At 36.6% G+C, this 23,780-nt stretch overlaps 1 protein-coding gene across 1 annotated transcript in view; it reads right to left on the reverse strand.

The window, feature by feature from the left end:
* The window catches only part of LG14H8orf34 (linkage group 14 C8orf34 homolog), a 307,880-nt gene that overhangs the window by 215,855 nt on the left and 68,245 nt on the right, over window positions 1–23,780 (reverse strand). The window contains 2 exon segments of the mRNA XM_074318665.1: window positions 14,754–14,782; window positions 20,612–20,740. Coding sequence (XP_074174766.1) covers window positions 14,754–14,782; window positions 20,612–20,740 — 158 coding nt within the window.

Here is a 23,780-nt window from a genome sequence, read left to right on the forward strand (position 1 = left end):
TGATTATATGCCACGTTTTCTCCTCTTAATAAACCAAGATGTTCACAGAAGGCTGGATCGTGTCTTAAATCCCTTTGTTTCCTCCATAATAACTAGCATAATTCTCATGTCATAAAATAAGCACAAAAATGTGTGTTGATTGAATTAAAAAATAATTCAAAGAATGAAAAACAATGCATCTGTGGTGAATTATGAAGTATCTTTATGTCTAACTAAAAATTATGTAAATGATTCATCGACAACATTGATTAATAATTTTTAACCCATAATACATGAAAGTCTACAAGATGATCGATCCGAAACAGTGAAATATTTCTTATAAACTCTTAACTTTTTGTGTAAATTATTTTAATCCTGCCCGTTCACAAAGGAAAAATTTTGGAACACATAATCATGCATTAAATGTTTGATTTAACACAAAACCACATTAAATGTTTGAACTTGATAACAGTTATCTTTAAACTAATCCACATACTGAAACTGAGTTAGAGATTAAAGGAAGTAATGTAAACAGATAGTTAAAAGCTCCCTTCCTACTGGTCCTTCCTTTTTTTCCAGCTCTATTGAAATACAATTAACATACAACATTGTGGAAATTTAAGTGGTACATGTGATGATTTCATATACGGATATAAAGAGTCTAGTTAACGTATCCATCACCTAACATAAAGACCAGTTTTTGTGTGTGTGGTGAGAACTTTTAAGTTCTACTCTCTTAGCAACTTTCAAGTATTGTTAACTGTACCCTCCACATTGTGCATTGGATCTCAGAAATTATTCATCTTGTAACTGGGAGTTTGTGTCCTTTGATCCGCTGTACCTATTTCCCACATGCCCCCTCCCCTGGCAACCACCATCACACTCTGTTTCTATAAGTTAGATTTTTTTCTGATTCCATATATAAGTGAGATCATACAGTATTTGTCTTTATCTGCCTTACTTATTTCACTTAACATAATGCCCTCAAGATCCAGCCATACTGTCACAAATGGCAAGATTTCCTTCTTTTTATGGTGGAATGATACTCCTCTGTGTGTGTGTGTGTGTGTGTGTGCGTGCGCGCGTGCGCGCGTGTGCAAAGATCAAAGAAAAATAACGGAATATAGACAAACTTCAGGACAGGGATGGAGTTGACTGTCAGGTAGAGTTACACAGAGGTGTTCAGCTACATCAAATGAGTCATTCTTTCGCTACACAGTAAACATTTAGGTGTTCATTATATTATTATTTACATATTTTGATGCATAATATATTCATAATAATTTTTAATGTAAAAGAAGAATATATGCTAAAGTACTATTAGTTATTTTTCTCTTTTAGCGCAGGTATATTTTCATTCCTCAGTTAACTTCAACATCGCCTGTCTCTCCTGATTCTCAGCTGATGATATTGCTTCTTATTTTAATGAGAAAAATGAAAGCCATCCAAAGGGAATTTGTTCATTTTCTCACTACCAAATCCCTCGGCTACTAGCATTATTGCCTACAGTTACAAAAATGAAGTGTCATTTCTTCTTTTCCAAGGCCTGGCATATAGAAGGTACTCAATAAACATTTGTAGAGTAAATAAAAGAACGACAATATTCAGGTAATGTACAATTCAGTGCTTCAATATTGCATTAGCAACATCACGGAGTCATGAGAGAAACGTAAATCAAAACTGCAATATTATACTACTCACACCATGAGGATGGCTATCATTTAAGAGACAGAAAAGAACAAGTTGGCAAGGATAGGGAGACATTGGAACCCTCATACTTGCTGGTTGGAATGTGTAATGGTGCCTCCACTGTGAAAACCAGTTTGGCAGTAACTCAAAAAGTTAAATATAGAGTACCATATGCGCCAGCATTTCCATTCCCTACGTATGTACCTAAGAGAAATGAAAACATATGTCCACACAAACACTTATGCATGAATGTTCATAGATACATTATTCATAACTAAAAAGAGGAAACAACTCAAATGTCCATCAAGTGATGAATGAATAAACAAAGTGTGGTCTATCCATACAATCTAATATTATTCAGCATTAAAAAGGAATGAAGTACTGATATATGCTACAACATGGATATACCCTGAAAACATGCTAACACATATTGTATAACTGCCTTTATATGAAATTTCCAGAATAGGCAAATCTGTAGAGACAGAAAGGGGATTAGTGGTTGTCTAGGGCTTTAGGATTTAGGGGGAACGAGGAGTGGGTATGGGATTTCTTTTTGGGCTGATGAGAATGTTCTAAACTTGGTTGTAGTAATGATTACAAAACTCCATAAATATACTAAAACATAACACTTTAAAAGAGAAATTTTATGATACGTAAATTGTATCTCAATACAGTTGTTAAAATAGTACAATAAACCCATTTTTAGATCTTTCCCTTCTATGGTGAAGTACAATACATTGTAGGGGAAAAGCATGGATTTGGAGGCAGACAGATGAGGGATCAGGCCAGCAGGGGACCCTGAACGAATCATTCAATCACTCCAGCCTCAGTGACATCATTTGTAAAACAGAGAAAGCACAACCACTTCATTGGACGGGTGCAATAATTAAATTCAATAACACATCAGAAAATACCTAGCATTACCTCCTAGCAGACAGGTGCCCGATGTTACCCCTCCTCCCTCCACTGCTATCTCCTGTGCCCTCCTACCCGTGATCTAAATGCTTTAACTCTTTTAATGGAAATTGGTTTGCAAATATAGAAGTATAATAAGTAGTAAAAAACCCCTGTGTACCCACACATATTTTCATCAATTATCAACTCATGGGTAAACTCACTTCATCCTTATCCCAACCCACACCCCTTCCACATTCCCCCTCCCCTGCTCAGATTATTTCAAAGCAAATCTCATTCACTGTATCATATCACTTGTAAAGAGTCTAATGTGGATCTCTAAAAAGTAAGAATGATTTTTCTGTAAACTGATACAGTAATGCCAGCATACCTAACAATAAATTAACAATAATTCAATATCAACAAAGATCTAACTAGTTTTCAAATTTCCCTGATGATCTCAGGGAAATTATCTTAGCTTGCTTGCACAAGTCAGACACTAAGCAAGACTCCATACGTTTTGAGTGACTGTCTTTTATGTCTTTTAATATATGGGGTCCCCTCCTCTGTCTCATTTTTCTTCCCCTTATAATTGTGTTATTGCTATTGTTCAAGAAACTCAAGTAGTTTGTCCTGTGAGTTTTCCACAGTCTCAATTTTTCCCTTTGCACCCCTGTGATGTGCTTTGAAATGTTCCTATGCCCCTTGTAATTTCTGTAAATTAGTAGTTAGATCTGGATGAAGCTTTGTTGTGGGGTTTTTCTGTGTTTTCTTTTTCTTTTTGTATTGTTTTGTATTTTAAGAAGTATTGCTTCAGAGAGAACGGTTACGGTTTCATATGGAGGTACATATGTCCCACAGGCTCTTCTTTAAAGATGTTGGCAGCACTGAAAAATATTCCTTAGATTCGTTAATTCAGTAGGAATTGCCAAATGGTGATTGTCTAATTTTAGAATTCCACATTCACTGATTTGCTGAAATACTTCTGTCAGAAGGTACTTCCTGTCAACAAATACTTGGTTATCCTGACTTATAATTTTTATAGGAAAGGCAGATTAAATGTTTGATTCTTTACTTTTATCAGTTTTCTAAAATAATAACTTTGGCCCCCTAACATTGTCTAAAGATTATTAACTTTTTTTTGATGAACACATAGATTTTAAGATATTAGATATTATTAACTGTATTGCAGTTATTTTTATTCATGTTCAAATGTTCTCAAGTCCTTCCAGTAGGAGACTATTTAAGCTGGGCGCCTGAGCTCTCTTGATGCAATCCTGGTAGTATTTCACAAAGTTCCTGCCTTCTGGCATGACAAGATATAGGCTCTTTTTGTGCATTGTCTGCTCCAGACTGGAATCAGCCATTGTTCTAAAGGGACGTGGGTTCCTTTCGGTGGGAAATATTAAGTCTTAAAATATTAGAAAGACTTTAATATTTTATAAATATTTTTTATAAATATTTTAATATGGATAAATATTTTATAAAAATTTTAATTAATAAATAAAAGAAATATCTAGTCTTAAAATAGTAAGAGTAGAATCTGGACACTAGGGGTACTCGCTGTTATTGGGGTTGTAATAGTGGACAACCTTAAGAAATATGTATATTTTAAGCATAATTCCGACTTATGGAAAAGTCGAAAAACAAAAACAACCCAACGCTTGTGTACCCCTTCACCCAGATTGCCCAAATGTTGTTAATGTGATAATATGAACATTATTGGTTGATATTTTGCCTTATGATTCTCTCTCTTATATCGTCTATCTATCGATCCATAGATCGTTCTATCCATCCATCCATCTATCCATCTATCTACGCGCACACACACATATATCTATATATATAAAGCTTCCCTAGAAACATTTGAAAGTAAGTTGCAGATATGATATTCCTTTACCCCTAAACACTTCAAGGTACATTTCTTATAAAGAAGGATTTTCTTACATGGCCACAGTATAATTCTCAAAACCAAAAATTAACACTGATAAAATACTAATATACCAACCTTGTTTAAATGTCCCCAATTATTTGAACACCGCTCCTTATGGAAAAAGAAAATCCTGGATCACACATGGCATTCAATTTTAATTTTGTATCTCATTTAACGTGGAACAGTTTTCAGTCTTTCTCTGATTTTTATGACCTTTATGTTGATCTTAGAAAGGGCCACTTATTTTTAAGGCAGTCCCTCAATTGGTGTTTTGCCACTATTTTTCTCGTGATTATATTCAAGTCATGCACTTTGGCAAAAATAACACAGACGTGATGTATTCTTTTCATATCAAAGGCACATGATGTTGATTTGTTCCATCGATAATGAGGTTACCCTTGATCATTTGGTTAGGTGGTGTCTTTCAAGTTTCTAGTTGGGAAATTGCTACTTTTCTCTTGTTAATTATTACCTATGTTCTGGGAGTAAATTTGCAACTATGTAGATAATCTGTAATTCATGAAAATTTCACCCACTGATTTTAATATCCTTTGCTGCCCGTTGGCTGCATAATTACTGTGATGGTTGCCAATTTGTGATTTTTATTTTGTTTTCTTTTTTTTTTCAATTTGTGATTTTCTAATTTCACCATTCCTTCTACATGTATTTGTTGGTACTGTACTATAAGAAAGAGCTCCTCCTTGACTTCCAGTTATGTGGGTATGTAGGGGTGTATGTGTGTTACAGTATGACAGGTTTTGCTATTATTGTTTTGGCTTTAATATAATCAAATTTGTACCTACATTTTCATTACACTTACTTAGATAAATGGCATGGTAGCACACTATACAGCACACTATTTTTCTCCTTGCCATTTTCATTCAATAACATATCCTGGGGATCACTCTGTCTTCTCTATTGTGTGGACGAACTATAATTTATCCATTATTCTTTTTCTAATGGGCATTTAGCTGTTTCTACCCTTTTGCTATTTAAATAGCACAACAATGTACAGGAATATGCATAGGTTTGTGGGGTTGTTTTTTCCTATTTTTGCCAGAGTGTCCTTGGAATAAACTCATAGAATTAGGATCATTTGATCAAACAATAATTGCACATATAATTTTTTGGATATTGAAAATTTTCCCTCCATGGTCTTTGAACCATTTTGCATTCCCACCAGCATTCCAGTGTGAAAGCGCCTGCTTCCCCCACAGACTCACCAGCAGAGTATTTTAACAAACTTGGGGATTTTTGTAACTGATGGGTGAGCAGTGGTATTTAATTTGCATTTCTCTTATTTTGAACGAGGCAGAGCATCTTTTAGTACAGTTAAGCATTTTGTTTAGTTTTCTGTGAACACTCTGCTCATATGGCTCATTTTTAGTGGAATGTGGGTCTTTTCTCCTCTATTTTTAAAAGGGACCTATAATTAGGGTTATTGAGCTTTGTCTGTGATGTAAACTTCAAATATTTTTCCTTGATTGTCATTTTCCACATTTCATTTGGAGAGAGGTAATTAGGACAAAACATGGGCAACATTCCTACTTACTGACTGCCTCCCTTACTATTAGGACTGTTACCTTATAAATCAAACATATGACCAACATAGCATAGAAAGCAGCTCTATGAATTTTCCTCTACTGCCAAAAATATCATGCAATGCACATGTAGGTCACATGTCAGCAGGCAAGCGAGTCTGCAACACAGAAGATGAAAGGATCATGACAATCTAAGTATGTCCTACTGGATATAACATCCATTCTCCAACTAGTGACAAAAACAAAAAACCGAAACCCAGACTGCTTGGGAAGAAATGAATAGAAATGGAAAGTGAATAGGTATCTGGTAGGAAGAGGCCTCACTTCGAAGGAGCTAAGAGCTAGCTCTTCCATTGGTATCCTTAGTGAGGCAACCATCGAGTGGCTAGAAAGCCCGTGGCACATAATGTCTGCACCGAATTCCAAAGGTACACATAGAGCCATTCTGAGATAGTGGAAGACAGGCTCTCTATGAGCTTCTTAGCTTTGTAGTGAGGCAAGGTAACACAGTGGTAAAGAAAATGGGCTCTAGAGTTAAATTTGTACTCAAATCTGAGTTGAGCAGAATACTAGCTATTAAAATGCAGATAACAAGAACTTTCTTTTGGACTGTTATGAATGTTAGTGATAAAGTGTACTTACAGCATTTGGCACAGTACCTGTCACACTATGTGCCTGATAAATACCAAGGTCTGACAATTCAGTTCACGAACTCATCCTAGAAAAACTGCTACATATTTCATTGCTGAATATCTCTATGGTCACCTTTAAAGTACTCCCCTTGGGACGCTATGCACCGACGCCAGTGCCTAGTCCACCCTTCAAAGCAATTTTGGAACTCTTTTTGGAATGGCCATCAGAGCTGTCATATTACCCTTGATGTCCTGAATGGCATCAAAATGTCTTCCGTTCAATATTTCCTTTATCTTCGGGTAAAGAAAGAGGTCATTGGGGGCCAAATCAGGCGAGTAGGGAGGGTGTTCCCATACAGTTATTTGTTTACTGGCTAAAAACTCCCTCACAGACAGTGCCCTGAGAGCTGATGCATTGTCGTGATGCAAGAAATATGAATTGTTGGCAAAAAGTTCAGGTTATCTAACTTTTTCACAAGCATTTTCAGCATTTCCAAATAGCAACTCAGTTAACTGTCCAGTTGGTACAAATTCATAATGAATAATCCCTCTAATATCAAAAAAAGGTAAGAACATCATTGCAACAAGTTCGCAAACTTAATTTTCAGCCCTTGTGCATGTACCGTTCCCTGTCTAGTTACTTTACATGGTCTCGTACATACTAACTTCCACACTGGAACACTGTGAGCAAGAACACTGTCTCACACTTGAGATAACCATCTAACTGGAACAAAATAGAGCTCTCAATATATAAAATAGCCCCCAAAAATATCTCGATAGTGGGGAAAATGATAAAAGGCCACAGAAGGTAGAACTGAATTAGAGAAACAAGATGATTTTAGCTCTAGCTAGGTATTTACTCATCATTTATCGCCGGCTTAGAGGCACTGTGAATATTTTCTAATAAAAATAGCCATTATTAATTGAGTGATTACTCTGCCCCAGGCATTATAATAGGAATGATACTGGCATAATCCACCGGAGAAGTTGAGAGTACAGACTCTGGAGTACAGACTGGGTTTGAGCTCCAGTTCTTCCATTTACTAGGACAAAGGGGAATTTATGAAACTAAGGACTCCTATTTTCACCTCTTAGACTGGTGAGTAACAACACCTAGATCACAGACGTGATGTAATTGTTAGAGCACACGCTCTGGAGTTGATTTGCCTGGGCTTGTGTTCCATTTCTACTTTCTACAACCTCTGGTAAGTTTATTAACCTCCTGTGTCACCCGTCAAGTGGGAATAACAGTCCCTACTTCATAGGCTATGAGTAAACATTAAGTGAGATAATGCAGGTTAATAATTTAGAACACCACCTGGCACGCCACAGCTCCCAATAAATGTTACCTATTTTTTCAATAGGATAAAATGGTATAATCTATAGCAATGCTTAACCCAAGGTCTAGAATACAGTATGCACTAAAGGGTTCATTATTATATCTACTACTACTACTATTATTATTATTATTATATCTATTTAAAGATTCAAGGACTAGAAACTCAAACTCACTATCATCTACAGGTAACAAGAGCTATAATAGATAATTGTCTGATGAATTGTCTAAAAGATATGTAGCCTGTCCAAACTCTGAATACTGTAAAATGTATCTTTTCCTTAAGTCAGAACCTCAGGGAGCCCTGCCCTACACCTCACTATTGAGACTTTTGTGGAATTGTTCTAACTGAACTTTACTTTTGCATTGTGACATCGGCCTAGGTCAGCAGACATTATTCAAAGAACTCCTATGAAACCAATGATCTCATTACTGTAAGAATATATACTTTTTCATTGGGCCAGAAAACAAGGAACTTACAAGTTACCACTTTAACCATTTTTAAGTATATAATTCAGTGATGTTAAGTACATTCACATTACTGTGCCATCAATCTCTGTGTAAAACCAACGATGAACAGACATCTTTCATCTTGCAAAATTGAAACCCTGCACCCATTAACTCCCATTCGCCACCACACCCCCAGCCTCTGGTAACCATCATTTTACTTTCTGTTTCTATGAATTTGACTACTTTAGATGCCTCATATAAATGGAATCAGACAGTATATATCTTTCTGTAGCTGACTTATTTCACTCGGCATAATACCCTCAAGGTTCTTTCATGTTGTAGCATGTGACAGGATTTCCATCCTTTTAAGGCTGAATAATATTCCACTGTATGTATAGACCACATTTTGTTTATCTATTCATCCATAAGTGGACACTTGGGTGGCTTCCACCTTTTGGCTACTGTAAATAATGCTGCCGTGAACACAGGTATGCGGACATCTCTTAGAGATCCTGCTTTCGATTCTTTTGGATATACACCCAGAAGTAGGATTGCTGGATCATCTGGTAATTTTATTTTTAATGTTTTTAAGAACTGCCATACTGGTTTCCATAGTGACTGCACCATTTTACATTCCCACCAACAGTGTACAAGGCAATTTCTCTACATCCTCACTGACACTTCTTATTTTCTGGGTTTTTTTTTTGTGTGTGTTTTTTATAGTAGCCATCCTAATGGGTATGAGATGGTATCTCACTGTAGTTTCACTGTAGTTTTGATTTACATTTCTCTAATGATTGGGACTTTAAGCATCTTTTCATACACTTGCTGGACATTTGTATACCATCTTTGGAGAAAAGTCTATTGAAGTCTTTTGCCCATTTTTAATCAGGTTATTTGTTTTGCTGTTGTTGAGTTGTAGGAGTTCTTTATATATCCTGGATATTAACCTCTTATCAGACATGATTTGCAACTATTTCTCATATTCCAAAAGCTGCCTTTTTACTCTGCTGTCTTTTGTTCATAGAAATATAAGAATATTTTTGAGGACATTATTGACACATTGTATACTGTCTAGTTCATGACGATTACATCGGAGACCTTTTTTTCCTAGGATTCAGGAGCAGGAAGTTCGTTTTCCTGTGAACAACTGGAAAATGATAAATCCTATGGGTGATGATGACACTGAGTGACCAAAAGCTCAATGTGGCTCAAGTGGAGCAATTACGTTGAACTTCAAGCCTGCATTTTGCACAGCAGATTTATATTTTCCCTCTAATCTGTTGCTTTTGAAATGATTTTCCCAAATATTTCTTTAAATACTTTATATTTTGGCTATCTTAGCAAGCTACCTAACGGTATTTTTGAGTGAGCAAGTAACTGATGTTATTTTTAATAGTTACTAAATCCATTACTTTTCACAGAGAAGGAAACTAAAGCTCAGCATCTATAAATAACTTTCTGAAGTCACATAATTAGAAAATGACAGGAGTCAAGATTCTGCGGATTTTTCCAGAATACCAGGCTACTTCCTTGAGCAGTGAACACAAATTCCAACAGTGAGACAAGGGTACCATTTGTGATGTGGTTGCTGTGTTCTCGAACATCTCACTTTCTGCAAGAATGATCAGGGAAGGCTGGAGCTTCAATGATGGAAAATAGTCGGGGTTGGAAGGATGATAATGAGTGAAAAAGTGAAAATAAATAAAAAAATATATGTGGGAATAAAACTGAAAGCAACAAAGGAACAAGACAAATAAACAAAAACTCATAGACACAAACAATAGTTTAGTGGTTACCAGAGGATAAGGGGGGAAGGGGATTGTAGAAAAGGGTAAACGGGGTCAAATATATGGTGATGGAAGGAGAACTGACTCTGGGTGGTGAACACATGTGATATATATAGATGATGCATCACAAAATTGTATGCCTGAAACCGATGTAACTTTACTAACCATTGTCACCCCAATAAACTTTAATTTAAACAAAAATGTGACCTGAAAGTACTATAGTCTGGCTGCCTTACACTAGACCTGTTGAGTACAGCACAGACTCTGAGAGAGAAAAAGAGTGAAATAAAGCATAAGATACATATTTAAATGAAAAAATGGAGACTGCTAAGTCTAGTCTTAAGGAATCTGGACTTAATTTGGTAGGTAGCAGGTAGTCACAGAAAAATCTTCAGCAGGGTTTGGTTTTAGGAAGATTCCTCCCATGGCATGTATTAGGTAGGGTTCCCTAGAACCAGAGGCCGAGAAACTGATTTACTTGGGGGTGAGGGGCAGTTCTTAAGGGAAACCTGTAAGAGAGTGAAGGAAGCAGGACAAGACAAGGGAAAATATGATTCAGCTAATGTCTTCTCTCAGCTTGATCCCTTAGGGAGTTCTGGGATGTGAATGACAACTCAGGCCCTTATTTCAGTCAGACATTAGCTGAGGGTCAACCCAGGCAGCTCTGGGCAGGATGCTTTCCATTGGGTTGAAGCAATCCTCAGGAGATGAAGGAACCCATAGCACCCGAAACTCATAGCTGAAGGATGGGTCCCACTGCCCTAGTAAAGGGGAACTGGGCAGGCACCAACCATGCCTACTATGTGGCATTTTGAAGGATGAACTAGAATTGTAGGAGTCTGAAAAATTATATGTAGATATGAAAGGTCATACCATATGACCGTGGATGATGACTGTATAGGCAAAATAATGGCTTCCCCAAAATATCCACATCCTAATCCCTAAATCTCTGAATACATTACATTTCATGTCAAAAGGAACTTCCCATAATTAAGGCTAATGATGTTACAAAGGGGACATCTTGATTAGCCCAGTGGCCCCACACTAGTCACATGATTCCATAAAACTGGAGACCTTTCCCAAGCTGAAACTAGAGAGAGATGAGATGGCAGCCTTTAGAAGCTGGAGAAGGCAGAAAACAGATTTCCCTTAGAACTCCAGGGAGGAAGGCAGTCCTCTGACACCTTGATTTTAGCCCAGGAAGACTCGTGTTGAACTTCTAAACTACAGAACTGTAAGATAATAAATTGTCTTGTTTTAATTTATTATAGAAGCAATAGAAAACCAGAATAATGGTTAAGGAAAGGGAAAGGAAAAGATTAATCAATAAGAAATTAATAGAATTCCCACAATTAAAAAAAAAAAAAAAGCCTAAAGATAGTATCTGTTTTATTTTATCTTTCCATTTTACATAGAATTAATAATTCTTACCTTTTTCAGAATTTGTAAACTAGCTTTAAAGCTCACAGAAGAAATAATTTCAATGAAATTATAATCGAACTAGAAAGACAGTGAAAGATCAGTGTTTCATAAAGGTTAAGAAAAATCTATCTTTACTGAACCCCCAAAGTTGTTAATAGAAGATTAAAAAGAAGAATCTGTATTCATTTATACTATTACATTAAAGACATAAGTGTCAGGTCAACACAAATTGTAAATCATTCTGTGTGACTGTTTTTTTAGTATCTGCCTGAGATTCACTTTTTCTTATTGAGAAAAATGCAAAACAGTGAGCTTCATTGTCACCAGAGGGCGCCATGGGGCAAGCTGTCCCTCTCATCCAAGGGTGGTTCCAGATGGTGGCTGTGACACTGAAGTCTGTGTTTCTTCTTTATTGTCTGGTACTCTTGAAAATCAGGTATGAGAGTGGGGACAATTTTTTTCTACTAACATAATTTTTTTCCAATAATATCTTATTTAGTATGACAAGTAATCTTCCTCAATACAAACGAAAATACATATGCAATAAATTTCAGTAATTTCCATGAAGTCTTCAGAAAGATAAATATTAAGTAAATGAAAATCTACAATGTATGCAACGTGGTTATATGGAAACTCCCCTGAACTAGTGCTTGGAAGAGAAAGGGAGAGAGAGGGGAGGTTGTATCCTGGGCATGATACTTGGAACCAAGAGTCAGGGCATCCACAATTTTATCCAGTGAGGGTGAAATCCATGTTCAGTTCAGAGAACAATCAGTATATTCTTTAGCCAAGGTGTAGACACTAACCCAGCTTCATATCAAACCCAGAAAAAAGGGAAGGATATGGGCCAAATAGAGTCACACGTGCTAATTGATGGCTCAGGCATCCAGGGTTTCACAGAATATATTGGAAGGAGCAAATGAACCTAGCGATGGTGATGATTTTGTCTCTGTACTTAAAATGAACTTAGGGTTTAAGTGCAAGAGCAAGGATTATTAAAGTTCTGCAAATTGTAAGGAAAGTTATAATATAAGAAGGAGACCAGTTTGAGCAAAGACAATTACTGACACACAGGATTAGAAAGGCAGGACAAAGACGAGAGACGACACCTGCCAGTTATTCAATCTGCTGCTGTACAGTCACAAACTAGTTTTGCATAGAGTTAATATAGATGGATCTTAAAATAATTTTAAAATATGATGGCTTATGAAAGGGAATTCATATTTAAGAGCATAGTCATAAATTTTATTTATTTATTTAGTAAACCAAAAATGTATTTTGATGGTACAAAATTCAAAAGGCATATTCTTATGTTGAATAGAAAAATGCTAACTATTGTTTTTATAAAAACAATATAATTATTATATTATAGTTTACTTTTTGGTGCCATAATTATATGATCCCATTTTTGCACAATATTTTCTATCATTTTCTTTCTATGTATTTAGCCACCAAGCCAAGTATTTCAATGTTTTCTGTTTAGAGAGGTATTTGAATAAATGTTCGCCAACTACTGATGGCTATTTCTAGATGCTTCTCCCTTTTCCAACTACATAACATACATGTCGATTTTTTTTCATCCAAAACAAGATATCACAACAGATTGAATGCAGAAGTAGATATGAAAATCCAGCAGTTTTCAAGCAAGCCAGACTTTAAAGAGGTTTTTTAAACTGTAAGTAATGTAACTTTCTCACAGATATCTTATTTTAGAAAACAAAGTATTTTTTCATAAAAATATTTGTTAATGTAATGCTTTTGTCACTATTTTTAAAATGAATAAATATCTAACATGTTTATCAGTTTTAATTTCTACCATGGTAAATACTGACATGTATAATCTACATAAACCAAAGGTTTTTGGGGTCCTCTATAATTTTTAAGAGTATCAAGGGGTCTTGAGACCAAAACAATGAGAACTTCTATCCCTATCATTCCTAAATGTATAATTCTAAATTAAATTTCTCTTATGAGCAACAACTCATATAAACATGGTTAACAGACAACTCAAACAATCCAAAAGAGATAGCAGGTTCCCATCCTAACCTGCCAAAACCTCTTTTTCCAATTTTGGTAAATGGGCACCACAGTTCACTTAGTTTCTCCTCCCCCAAACCTAAGAATCGTCACTGACTGATCTTTTCTACAACTCTTCACATCCAATTCATACATAGCAAGTTCCATTGATTCTACTGCTAAAATATATTCCCAATCTAATCATATCACTTCTCACCACCTTCACAACTATCACCCCAGTGCCAGGCATCATTATATGCTCTTGGCATCTTAAAACAAAGAAAAGAAAAAAGACTGAGTAAGGTTTACAAAATGTAGCTGTAGAAAAGAACAAGTGAATTAAGTGTCTTCCATATCATCATCACCATCACCACCACCATCACCATCACCATCACCATCACCATCACCACCACCACCATCACCACCACCACCATCACCATCACCATCACCACCACCATCACCACCATCACCATCACCATCACCACCATCACCATCACCATCACCATCACCATCACCATCACCACCACCACCATCACCACCACCACCATCACCACCACCACCATCACCACCACCATCACCACCATCACCACCATCACCACCATCACCATCACCATCACCATCACCACCACCATCACCATCACCACCACCACCACCATCACCATCACCACCACCATCACCATCACCATCACCACCATCACCATCACCATCACCACCATCATCATCACCATCATCATCATCATCATCATCATCTAGATACAGGCAGAATCCAAATAATTTACACACTATGATATTATTAGTTTCCATTTTTTAACATAGTGATTCACTGATCACAGTGATTCAGTTTTATCTAACCAAATTCAAAAACCCTTTACTCAAAAGAATAGGTGATATATATTTCAGGCAATAACTTTCACACACAAAAATCGAAGCATATAACTTTCAAAGTTTTAAAATGTTAGTACCAATAAATTATATTCACACGTTTTATGTTTCAGAAACTTTTTCATTTTGAGAGCGCACAAAAACCTAAGTTCTATACGTTCTCTTCATGAGATGCATGGTTCAACTTACCTTATCAAGTTCATCTGAAATTGCAATACCTGGGATTCAAAAGAGATTTATAAAAAGAGATTTAGAAGCAATCTTTAATAACCTAACATTAAAGACAAAAGTTCTATTTGTAAAACTAGGATATTTTCCATTCTGTTTTTGCTTTTTAGTAGTGAGTCAAAACAATGTGGAACATCCTTTCTACTAATGAAAACAAATTAAGAATTTAAATCCATTATGACAGCATGAACTGCTGAAACAAGGCAAATGATGCAACAAAAAGAAAACAGGTTTATAGGTTGTTAAATGAAGAGCTAATGTGCAGAGATCCCAAACCTTTTGGAGCAACTGTAAACATTTCTAAAGGCCTAACATAAGTTATGCATTTATGCATGTTTGGGTTTAAAAAAATACATAAACTTATAAATGGTTACTTGTAATAACTCAGCTTTCAAGATAATGTAGGAACTTTATAGGGTACCAAATGATTTATGTAACAGTCTACAACAGATTTAAAATATATTATTCCATATTATAAAAGCCAAATATATATTTAAATGCTTATATTTACATTTAATACAATATGACAAAAATGTTCCTTTCCAATATTAATTCAAGATTAAAACTGGATATATTATTGAAAAATAAATATTTAAAAGACAACCTATTTTAAAAGAGAGAGGAGTAGATATATAAAACAAAATTATCTTTCTCATCCCAAGTCATAAAACTTAAATATTTAAATAATTAAATAGCCTATGATTTTTTAACTTTTTGCATTAATGCCCTCAGCTCTGCAAAAAGAATTTTCTCATTAAATTTTTAGAAAGCTATCAGCTGATCTTTAATTTTTCTTTTACACTTCAGTTTATAAATCTATTATTCATAAAGATAGCAATAATACTTCACATATCTAGACTGTAGCCAAGAACTAGTAAGTCAAAAGGCCTTTGAAGATTCAAAATGTGTTTTACACACAATTTGCACATTACACATGAGCTAGTTCCTTGGACCCTCTGTCCATTGTCCACTACTCTCAACTTCAGCTAGCATCAGAAAGGCCTAGAAATTTTACCAGTGAAAAACAGCGACAGAGAAAGGTTGCTACGAAGATAAAGTACTAAGAAGTGATGGGTCCCAGACTAAAACCACTCAACCTAGATAAAGGGCCAACTTGGTTTGGGGAAGGAATTATGTCTCTTAATTGTTCCAGGTGTTCAGTCTTCCATATTGTATTTAGATACCTATTGTTATATTTTCTTACCAGTTACATACTTTGATGATTTTACCTAATAAATTATCAAAATAAATCTCCATTCTACTCTACATAATTCTTTCCACTCCCTATTATCAATGTCAAATTACCTAAGGTATTTTTTCACTTTTTGTTATTTCACTTGTAATCAAAGCTTAAGCTGATTAAAAACAGTTGAAAGAATTTGAAAGAAATACTTCTTTACAGAAGCATGACGCTCTAATGAGACCCATTTAAACTGAGAGCACCCAGGGTATTTCTCTCAGTGCCAGCAAAACATTCACTGTTCTCCCAATAGCTGGGGGTTTTTCCTTGGAAAAGCTCCAGCCAGTATTTTCACATGAACCTGCAGACCAATGTCTGGATGGACTAAAGATACTCAACCTATCATTGCCTCATTTCAGAGAAAACTGCCCAAAGCAGCAAAAGCACAGGCTCAGAAAAGACTGCAAATCCTGCTACCCTGGAAGCTACACCTCACTAAAGCAAAGGACTGTGTTGACCAATGTCACCTAATAGGAAACTGCTACTCTTTGAGTTTATTTACTTACCTACTCTCTTACCTATCTATTTATTTTAAAGCATAATCCCTTCAATAGATAAGCCACAGTCAAAGCCAAGGAAACTAAATCTGCAAATACCAATACATATAATCTGACACCAGAGGCCTACACTTAGAGAAGCAGAAGGCGGAAGTACAGTGAGGAAAGAGGGAGGGCGGGTCTCCAAGAAGATGGCTCCGGAATACATGGAACCAGAGGTAGCGCTCACCCAGCAAACCGCGACTGACTACGCACTAATCACTGTGCTCTGTGCAGGGGTGACCAGGGGCAGAGTGGCCCTGCCCACAGGAAGCTCAGAGTTCAGGGAGGGGTGTGGGGACAGAGCCCCAGAGAGTAGTTTACAGGCTCTCGGCCTCACGTGAAGGGGTGCTGGCTCGGGTGGTGAATGGCCATCGGCTGTGGCTGGTTAGCCAATTGGCCACTGGTATAACTGCTGCGACTACGGAGGACTGCCGCGGATTGCCGAGGAGACGAGCAGAGCCGAAGAGAGCGGAAGAGGCGGGCCGAGGAGAGCGGAAGAGGAGAGCAGAGAGAGAGGAACAGAGGAGAGAGTGGAGAAGAGTCCTCGGTTGGTCGGTTGGAGGAAAAGCAGACGGCAGGTCGGCGTCCGGTGGGCCCAGCCTCCAGTGAGACCGTGGTGGTATGACTCCCCTACCTATGGCTCCGTGGGTGTTCCTTGTTGGCCTCACCGTATCCTGCGTTCTTATGTGGGGAGCGGGAGCAGAGACCCCGCAGGCCGCCCCGCACGACAAGGGGATAAATGAAAAGCAGGGTATAGCAGAGACATGTGTTCAGAGAACAGCAGAGCAGCACAAAAGGTGACACACCAAATCCAGTCCTGAGGAGGACAGCAACCGAGAAATCATCTTGGAGGAAGCAGTTTTGCGCGGAGGCTAAAGAGAGGAGTAGGACTTAGTTTGGTGGAAATGGAAGCAATGGAAGGGAGGCAGGGTGAGATTTCAGGGCAAGCCGACAGCATAAGCAAATGCATGACAGTGAGTGTGATAAACTCGTGTTGCTAGTGCACAAATGGCCTGCCGATAAGGCATGAGAGACGGTACCTGAGACATGATTAAGGGCCAGCCATGAAGCACCTTCTGTGAGGTTTTAGGAAGTCACAGACTATAATAAGGATCAGGTTTTCACTCTAGAACCATCACACTGACGGCAGTGAGGGCTCACTGGTGTAACAGAGAAGCAAGTTAAGAGTGTGGACAAGACTGGTTGTTTGTTCCTCAAACCACTGCAATCTTTCTCCTGGGCACATGAGCTAGACTACATCTCCCAGCCTCCCTTGCAGTTCTTGCAGAACGTGGGCAGACAAGAGACTCTACATTTCCATCTCTAGGCATTAGAAACCTCCCTGTATTCCTCTACTCTCTTTCTGTGTCTGCAGGGCCCTGGAAACCACGTGCTGAAGATGCTCGAATAACAGAATGGACGTAGTCTGCACTCCGGTAATACTTCACCAAGCTACCCCCTGAGTGAGATAACACTCATATAGTATAAAGCCAGAGGGACTTTGGCCATGAGACTCGCCTCCTACAGGGTGATTGCAATCCAGCCAGCCACTAGCTCGGTAAGCACAACTGTTTTTTTAGTCATGGTGGAGGAACAAAATGCAACAGGTTAAATGGTGAAAACAAAAGATCTGGGCAGTGTTATTGTGAGTGTGAATGAGGGAGTGAGTACTAATCGGGGTGAGAAGAGAATCAGACCCAAGACATATTTTAAAGGGAAAATGGGCAGTGGGATACCCAAGTAGAGATATGCTTTAGGCATTTTGTTTCAAGAGCATATACAGTCTGAATGGCAAATATACTAAATCCTCACTTAATGTTGCCAATTGGTTCTGCAACTTTAAGCAAATGACATGTAATGAAACCAATGTTACCACTGGCTGATTGATATAAACAAAAGTTGAGTTTCTATAACAGCTCATCAAGATTTATACATATTAATATAAGCCTTGGACATATTAATTGGATAAGGCTCTTTTCATGAACATAACATAGCAATAAACTGAAAACTCATTTTATCATTGTTTGCTCCAAAAGTAAATCTAGCCAAAAGCAGGGCTTTCATGAATCCCAACCAAAGAGTTTCTACTAATGGCAACATTTATAAGATCCTATGATAAGGCAAACTAACTTCTGAGATGAGTTCACTGCACAAGAGTCTAAACACACACTCTAATGAGTTACCAATTAAGAGGTATGAAAAAACTGAATCTCTCTTTCTCTCTTTGTACATAATTATAATATATATATATATATATATATATATATATATAATTACATATATATATATATATATATATATATATATAAATGTTATACATATTACTTCTCCCAAAATATACAAAGGGGCAATTATAACTTTGATACAAATCATAAAACTAGTAAAACTATGCTATCTAAAAAACATACAGATATTAAAATATAATCCACTAGAATTTACTAGTGTTCTATTTTCCATTTAAGAATTTTTAATATTCTATGAAATCAAAACAAAATTTTAGGGAGGCCATGGCATTAATGTGCTTCTAAAGGTACCTCATTTTTAAAATTGAGAGATATTGAAAAGCCGGAGAAAGCTAGGAATACATTGAACTCACTACTAAAACCATGAAGTATATATGTATGCATATGTCTACATATACACAATCCATTTACCAAATCAGAATATTTGTTTGATTGCCGACTTTCATGACAATAACATTTCAAGCTTTTCATTTGAAATACCTCATTTTAACCTTCACGCCCTACCAGAAGGAGATACAATCGCGTCTTCCCACTTTGGAGATGAGAGAACTAAGGCCTGTGGAGGTTTAATGACGTACCTGACGTTAGTCACCTCATAGGGGGCAGAGCAAAACCTCTAACGTAGGCCCCTGGATTACAGAATCATTGCTTTACGAAAAGTATGTTACAAGCACTGTGCTAGGCTCTGAAAGGAGTCTAAGAACCTGGCCCAGTTCTATCCTTAAGTTTAGAGGCATTAAAAACTCACAAGTCAGATGGAGAAAGACAAATACCATGTGATCTCACTTATTTGTGGAATCTAAAGAATGGAATAAACCAGCAAACAAAACAGAAATAGACTCAGAGATATAGAGAAACAACTAATGGTTGATAGATGGGAGGGGGTTAGGGATTGGGGAGAAGGTGAAGGGATTAGAAAGCACAAATGGATAGTCACAAAAAGCCATGGGGATATGAAATACAGCATGGGGAATATAATCAATAATGTTGCAAAGATTATGTAGGGTATACGATGGGCACTGGATTTATCAGGGGGATCACTTCATAGACAGTGTACATGCCTGACCAATGTGCTGTACACCTAAAGCTGAAGTATTAGGTTGGTGCAAAAGTAATTCCAGTTTTTGCAATTATTTTTAACCTTTTAAACCAAGATTACTTTTGCACCAACCTAATAGAATAAGTTTGACTGTCAACTATAATTAAATACATATATGTATATATATATATATATATATATATATATATATATATATAGTCACAGGATGTGGAGTACAGCATAGGGAATATAGTCAATGATATTGTACCAGCTATCTACAATGTCAGAAGGCAGTCGTTGGGGGGGTTATCACTTTATGAGGGGTGTAAATGTCTAATTATTACGTCGTTTTGTACACCTGAAATAAATAAATCTTATCGAGGTAATAGGTATGGTTATAAATTAAGATGACAGAAAACAATGGGGTTCAAAAGAAAAAAATGAATAAGATACCATTAGGTGTGCATCTGAGCTCAGTAATAGTGACCTTGTAGAGAAATTGAAATCAAATAGCCATTGTGTATGTGTGGTGGCGGCGGGGGAGGGTCTATAGCTCCTCCTCTGCATCAGCACTCTTCCCAGGAATCTATGTGCTATGCAAGATCGATCCTCATTTCCGGTCTCATGCCCTTGCCACTCCTCAACCTCTCACAGAACTCTAATGAGGAGGTGGGAAATGGATTACCAGTAATACTAAGGAAGGTTTCTACTTTAATATTGGTCAGGAATATCAATTATAATCAAGTCACTAAACTTACTTCGAGAGAGATTCTCAAGGGCTTTTCCCAGCTTCTTGCTCTCTTGAAGGATGTGGTTCAGTTCATCAAAATCACGCCTTTGTGGTTTAGTCCGCCAGTTCCATTTAGGATGATCTACTGACCTTGGCACTACGTTTGAAAAAAATGATTACTTCATAAGCAGACGACACAGTGATAAACACTTACTATTCGTTGTTACGTGAAAGACTGAATCAAGATCAATGTACAGAATAAAAATGTTTGTGTTGGAAATGGTTTTCTTATGAGCAAACACAAGTGGGGAAGTTATTAAGCTGGATTTTAAGAAATGTTTTAAATGAACAAGCAAAAGGAAGAGTGACAGTGTTTATAGAAAAAAGAAAATTCAGGTACACATTTAAAACTAATAATTTCTATAATTTCGGGAAAACACACAAGCAAAGTATATTTTGTATTATGTTTTAGTAGCTTAAATTAACCACTAACTTCTTTATCAGTAATTAGGCACTATTTCTAAGATATTCTTGCTGTCTTCTAATAAAACATAGAAGACGAAATACATGTATTTATTTTTTGCTTCCCTCCAAATTCCAAATTCCCACTAAAATTATAGTGAAAGATGTTTTTTTCTTTTCTTTTTGGTCAAAGAATTAGTTGAACAAGGAGAGAAGACATTATTAGACAAGAAATAGCAATCTATTTTATTGGAATATGAAAATGGATTGATGAGTAGTAAATGGATTCAGAAAGCTAGAGAATACTGAAACCTAGTCCCTGGAAAGAAAGAGAGAGCGATGCCCTCCAAAATGGAATTTCAGATCATTTATTTAAGCATTAAAACATCAATCAAGGAGCACCAATGTCAAAGTAACAGAATATAAAAACTTAATTGTTTTTCAGATCAGAAGAACTCATTAAATGTCCAGTATAATTCAAGGCATATTTTCACAAAATTTTATAACAGTGGCCACAAAGAAAAGATCTTAAAGGCTTTCAGGGACAAAAACAGCAAATCAACCTGTCATTAGACTTCTCACTAGCAATGCTTGGCCCCAGAAGACATGGGAGAAATTCCTTCAAAATTCCAACAAAAGATTACTTCCAACTTAGAATTTTATATCCAGCTAACGGACCGAGCAGGATACTTATAAGGGCTCAAAATTGATCTTGCAAGCACTCTTTTTCACAAAGCTCCTCATGGAGGCGCTGCATCAAAATAAAAAAATGGAATGACTTGGGATTCAGGGAATAGGTGATCCTCCATAAGAAAAAGGAAGAGGGATCCCCAGGATGGCAGTGAAGGACGATCTTAGGAGACAGTAGAGAAAACGGCTAGAGTCCAAGGAGTCAAGACTGGAGTAAGAGGACAGAAGGCTACATGAGGGAGGGCTCTAACATTTTTCAAATGCAGTAAAGTATAAAATATACAATAAAATGAGACAGATGTTAGGATTCCTTGATGTGTTTGATCACATTGAGAGTGTTTCATACTTTAAGGCAGGGTTTGGCGAAGCATTAGTGATGGAAACCTAGAAAACTAACAGAAAAACACCTCAATTATTAATTCTAGAAACAAATCGGACATCTTATGGCTCTACTATGAAAAAGGGTAATTAATAGAGACATACTAATATCAACGCAGAGTATGTATTCAACCAACATTTAAAATATCTGCATGACTATCATGTGAGGACGAGGTGAAGGCTGGAATATAAAGCACGAAGTCTTAGAAGGAGGGCAAGAGAGGATTCCTCCAATTTAAGAAGGAAAAGAGAACCGCATTAAGTACGTTGTATGTTTAGATGTGTAGACTTGTGCACCAAAAGAAACATCTAAGAGTTAAAAGTGGTTCCATGTCAGAAGCAGAATCGGGGAGAAGAAGGACACTGTAGCCTGGTACTACGTACTACTTTACTTGTTAAACATAATTTTGTTTTGATAAACGTAAGTTTTAAAAAATGTTTGTATGGTAAGGCTATAGGAAAAGCAGACTGTTGGAATATCTTTTCTGCCACCTATTTGAAATATAATCTGGCAATATCTATTATAATATAAAAATATACTCACCCTCTGACCCAGCAATCTTATGCCTGGTAAATTGTAATAAAGAATAAAGACATCTATACTTATGCTATAGATTACAATGTTGTTTATAAGAAGTGTAAGATACTAATTTGTTTATTTCAGCAAATAGTTTGTAGTGGTAAAACTCTGGAAATAATGTAATGTCTTTTAACAGGAATAAATAAATTGTGATATATTTACACTGTCTCAGTACTCATATACACTGATTAAAAAGTACAACTTATTGGCATGGAGATATATCCACAATGCATTTCAAAATAATAAAAACACATTACTTATGAATGTGTACAGTTTAAAGCCAGTTTTAAAAAGCAAATCTACTCACATATATACTATATGCTAGTTTGTACAAAGAAACTAGAAAAGGATGGAAAAAGATGCAACCTCTTTCAAAGGATGTGATCAGATACAAACTGTTTCTGAGGGAGTAGAATTTGAGGGGGCTGCAAGGAGAGAAATTATCTTTCTACATGTCTGTATTTCTTAATTGTTAAAATAAGCAAATATCACTTCTATAATTTAAATAAATCTAAAATTAAGAAAATAGAATGCAGCTGCTTCCTCTGTATTTCTTTGTTTAAGGGACTCTCAGATGCAGAGGTCAGCACATTGGTGTTCAAGCAGTGAAGAGTGGACAGAGTGACTGTGGTAAACGGTTTTAGAAAACACCTCCAGGCATACCGATATTACCCCACAGGTCATCCCCCCAGGGGATCCCTGGGAACAAGCCCAGGCAAAGAGGAGAGAAACTCAGAAGAGGAAGCAGGTGAAACTTATTTGTACCCTATCCTTCAAAACATTGATTGATACTTTTGTTAACTTTTGTTGAACACTTTCTCTAATCTGTATCATTGCATTATCTAATTTTCCTTGCTAGTACCATATGCTATCAAGATTGCTCTCTTTTTGTAATTTACAAGATAAGAGCATATATTTATAAAAATCCATCCCAATTGATATTCCCAGATAACCACCAGATATGCTTAGCTGCCCACAATCCCAGGCATTGCAGACCTACCACCTGAATACATCAACAAGCCCAGGTCAGACCCGAAGAATGGTCCAGCCAGTCCAATGAATCATGTGAAATGAAAAAATTGTTTTT

Source organism: Rhinolophus sinicus, linkage group LG14 (assembly GCF_036562045.2).
Source record: "Rhinolophus sinicus isolate RSC01 linkage group LG14, ASM3656204v1, whole genome shotgun sequence".
NCBI classification, from domain to species: Eukaryota; Metazoa; Chordata; class Mammalia; order Chiroptera; family Rhinolophidae; genus Rhinolophus; species Rhinolophus sinicus.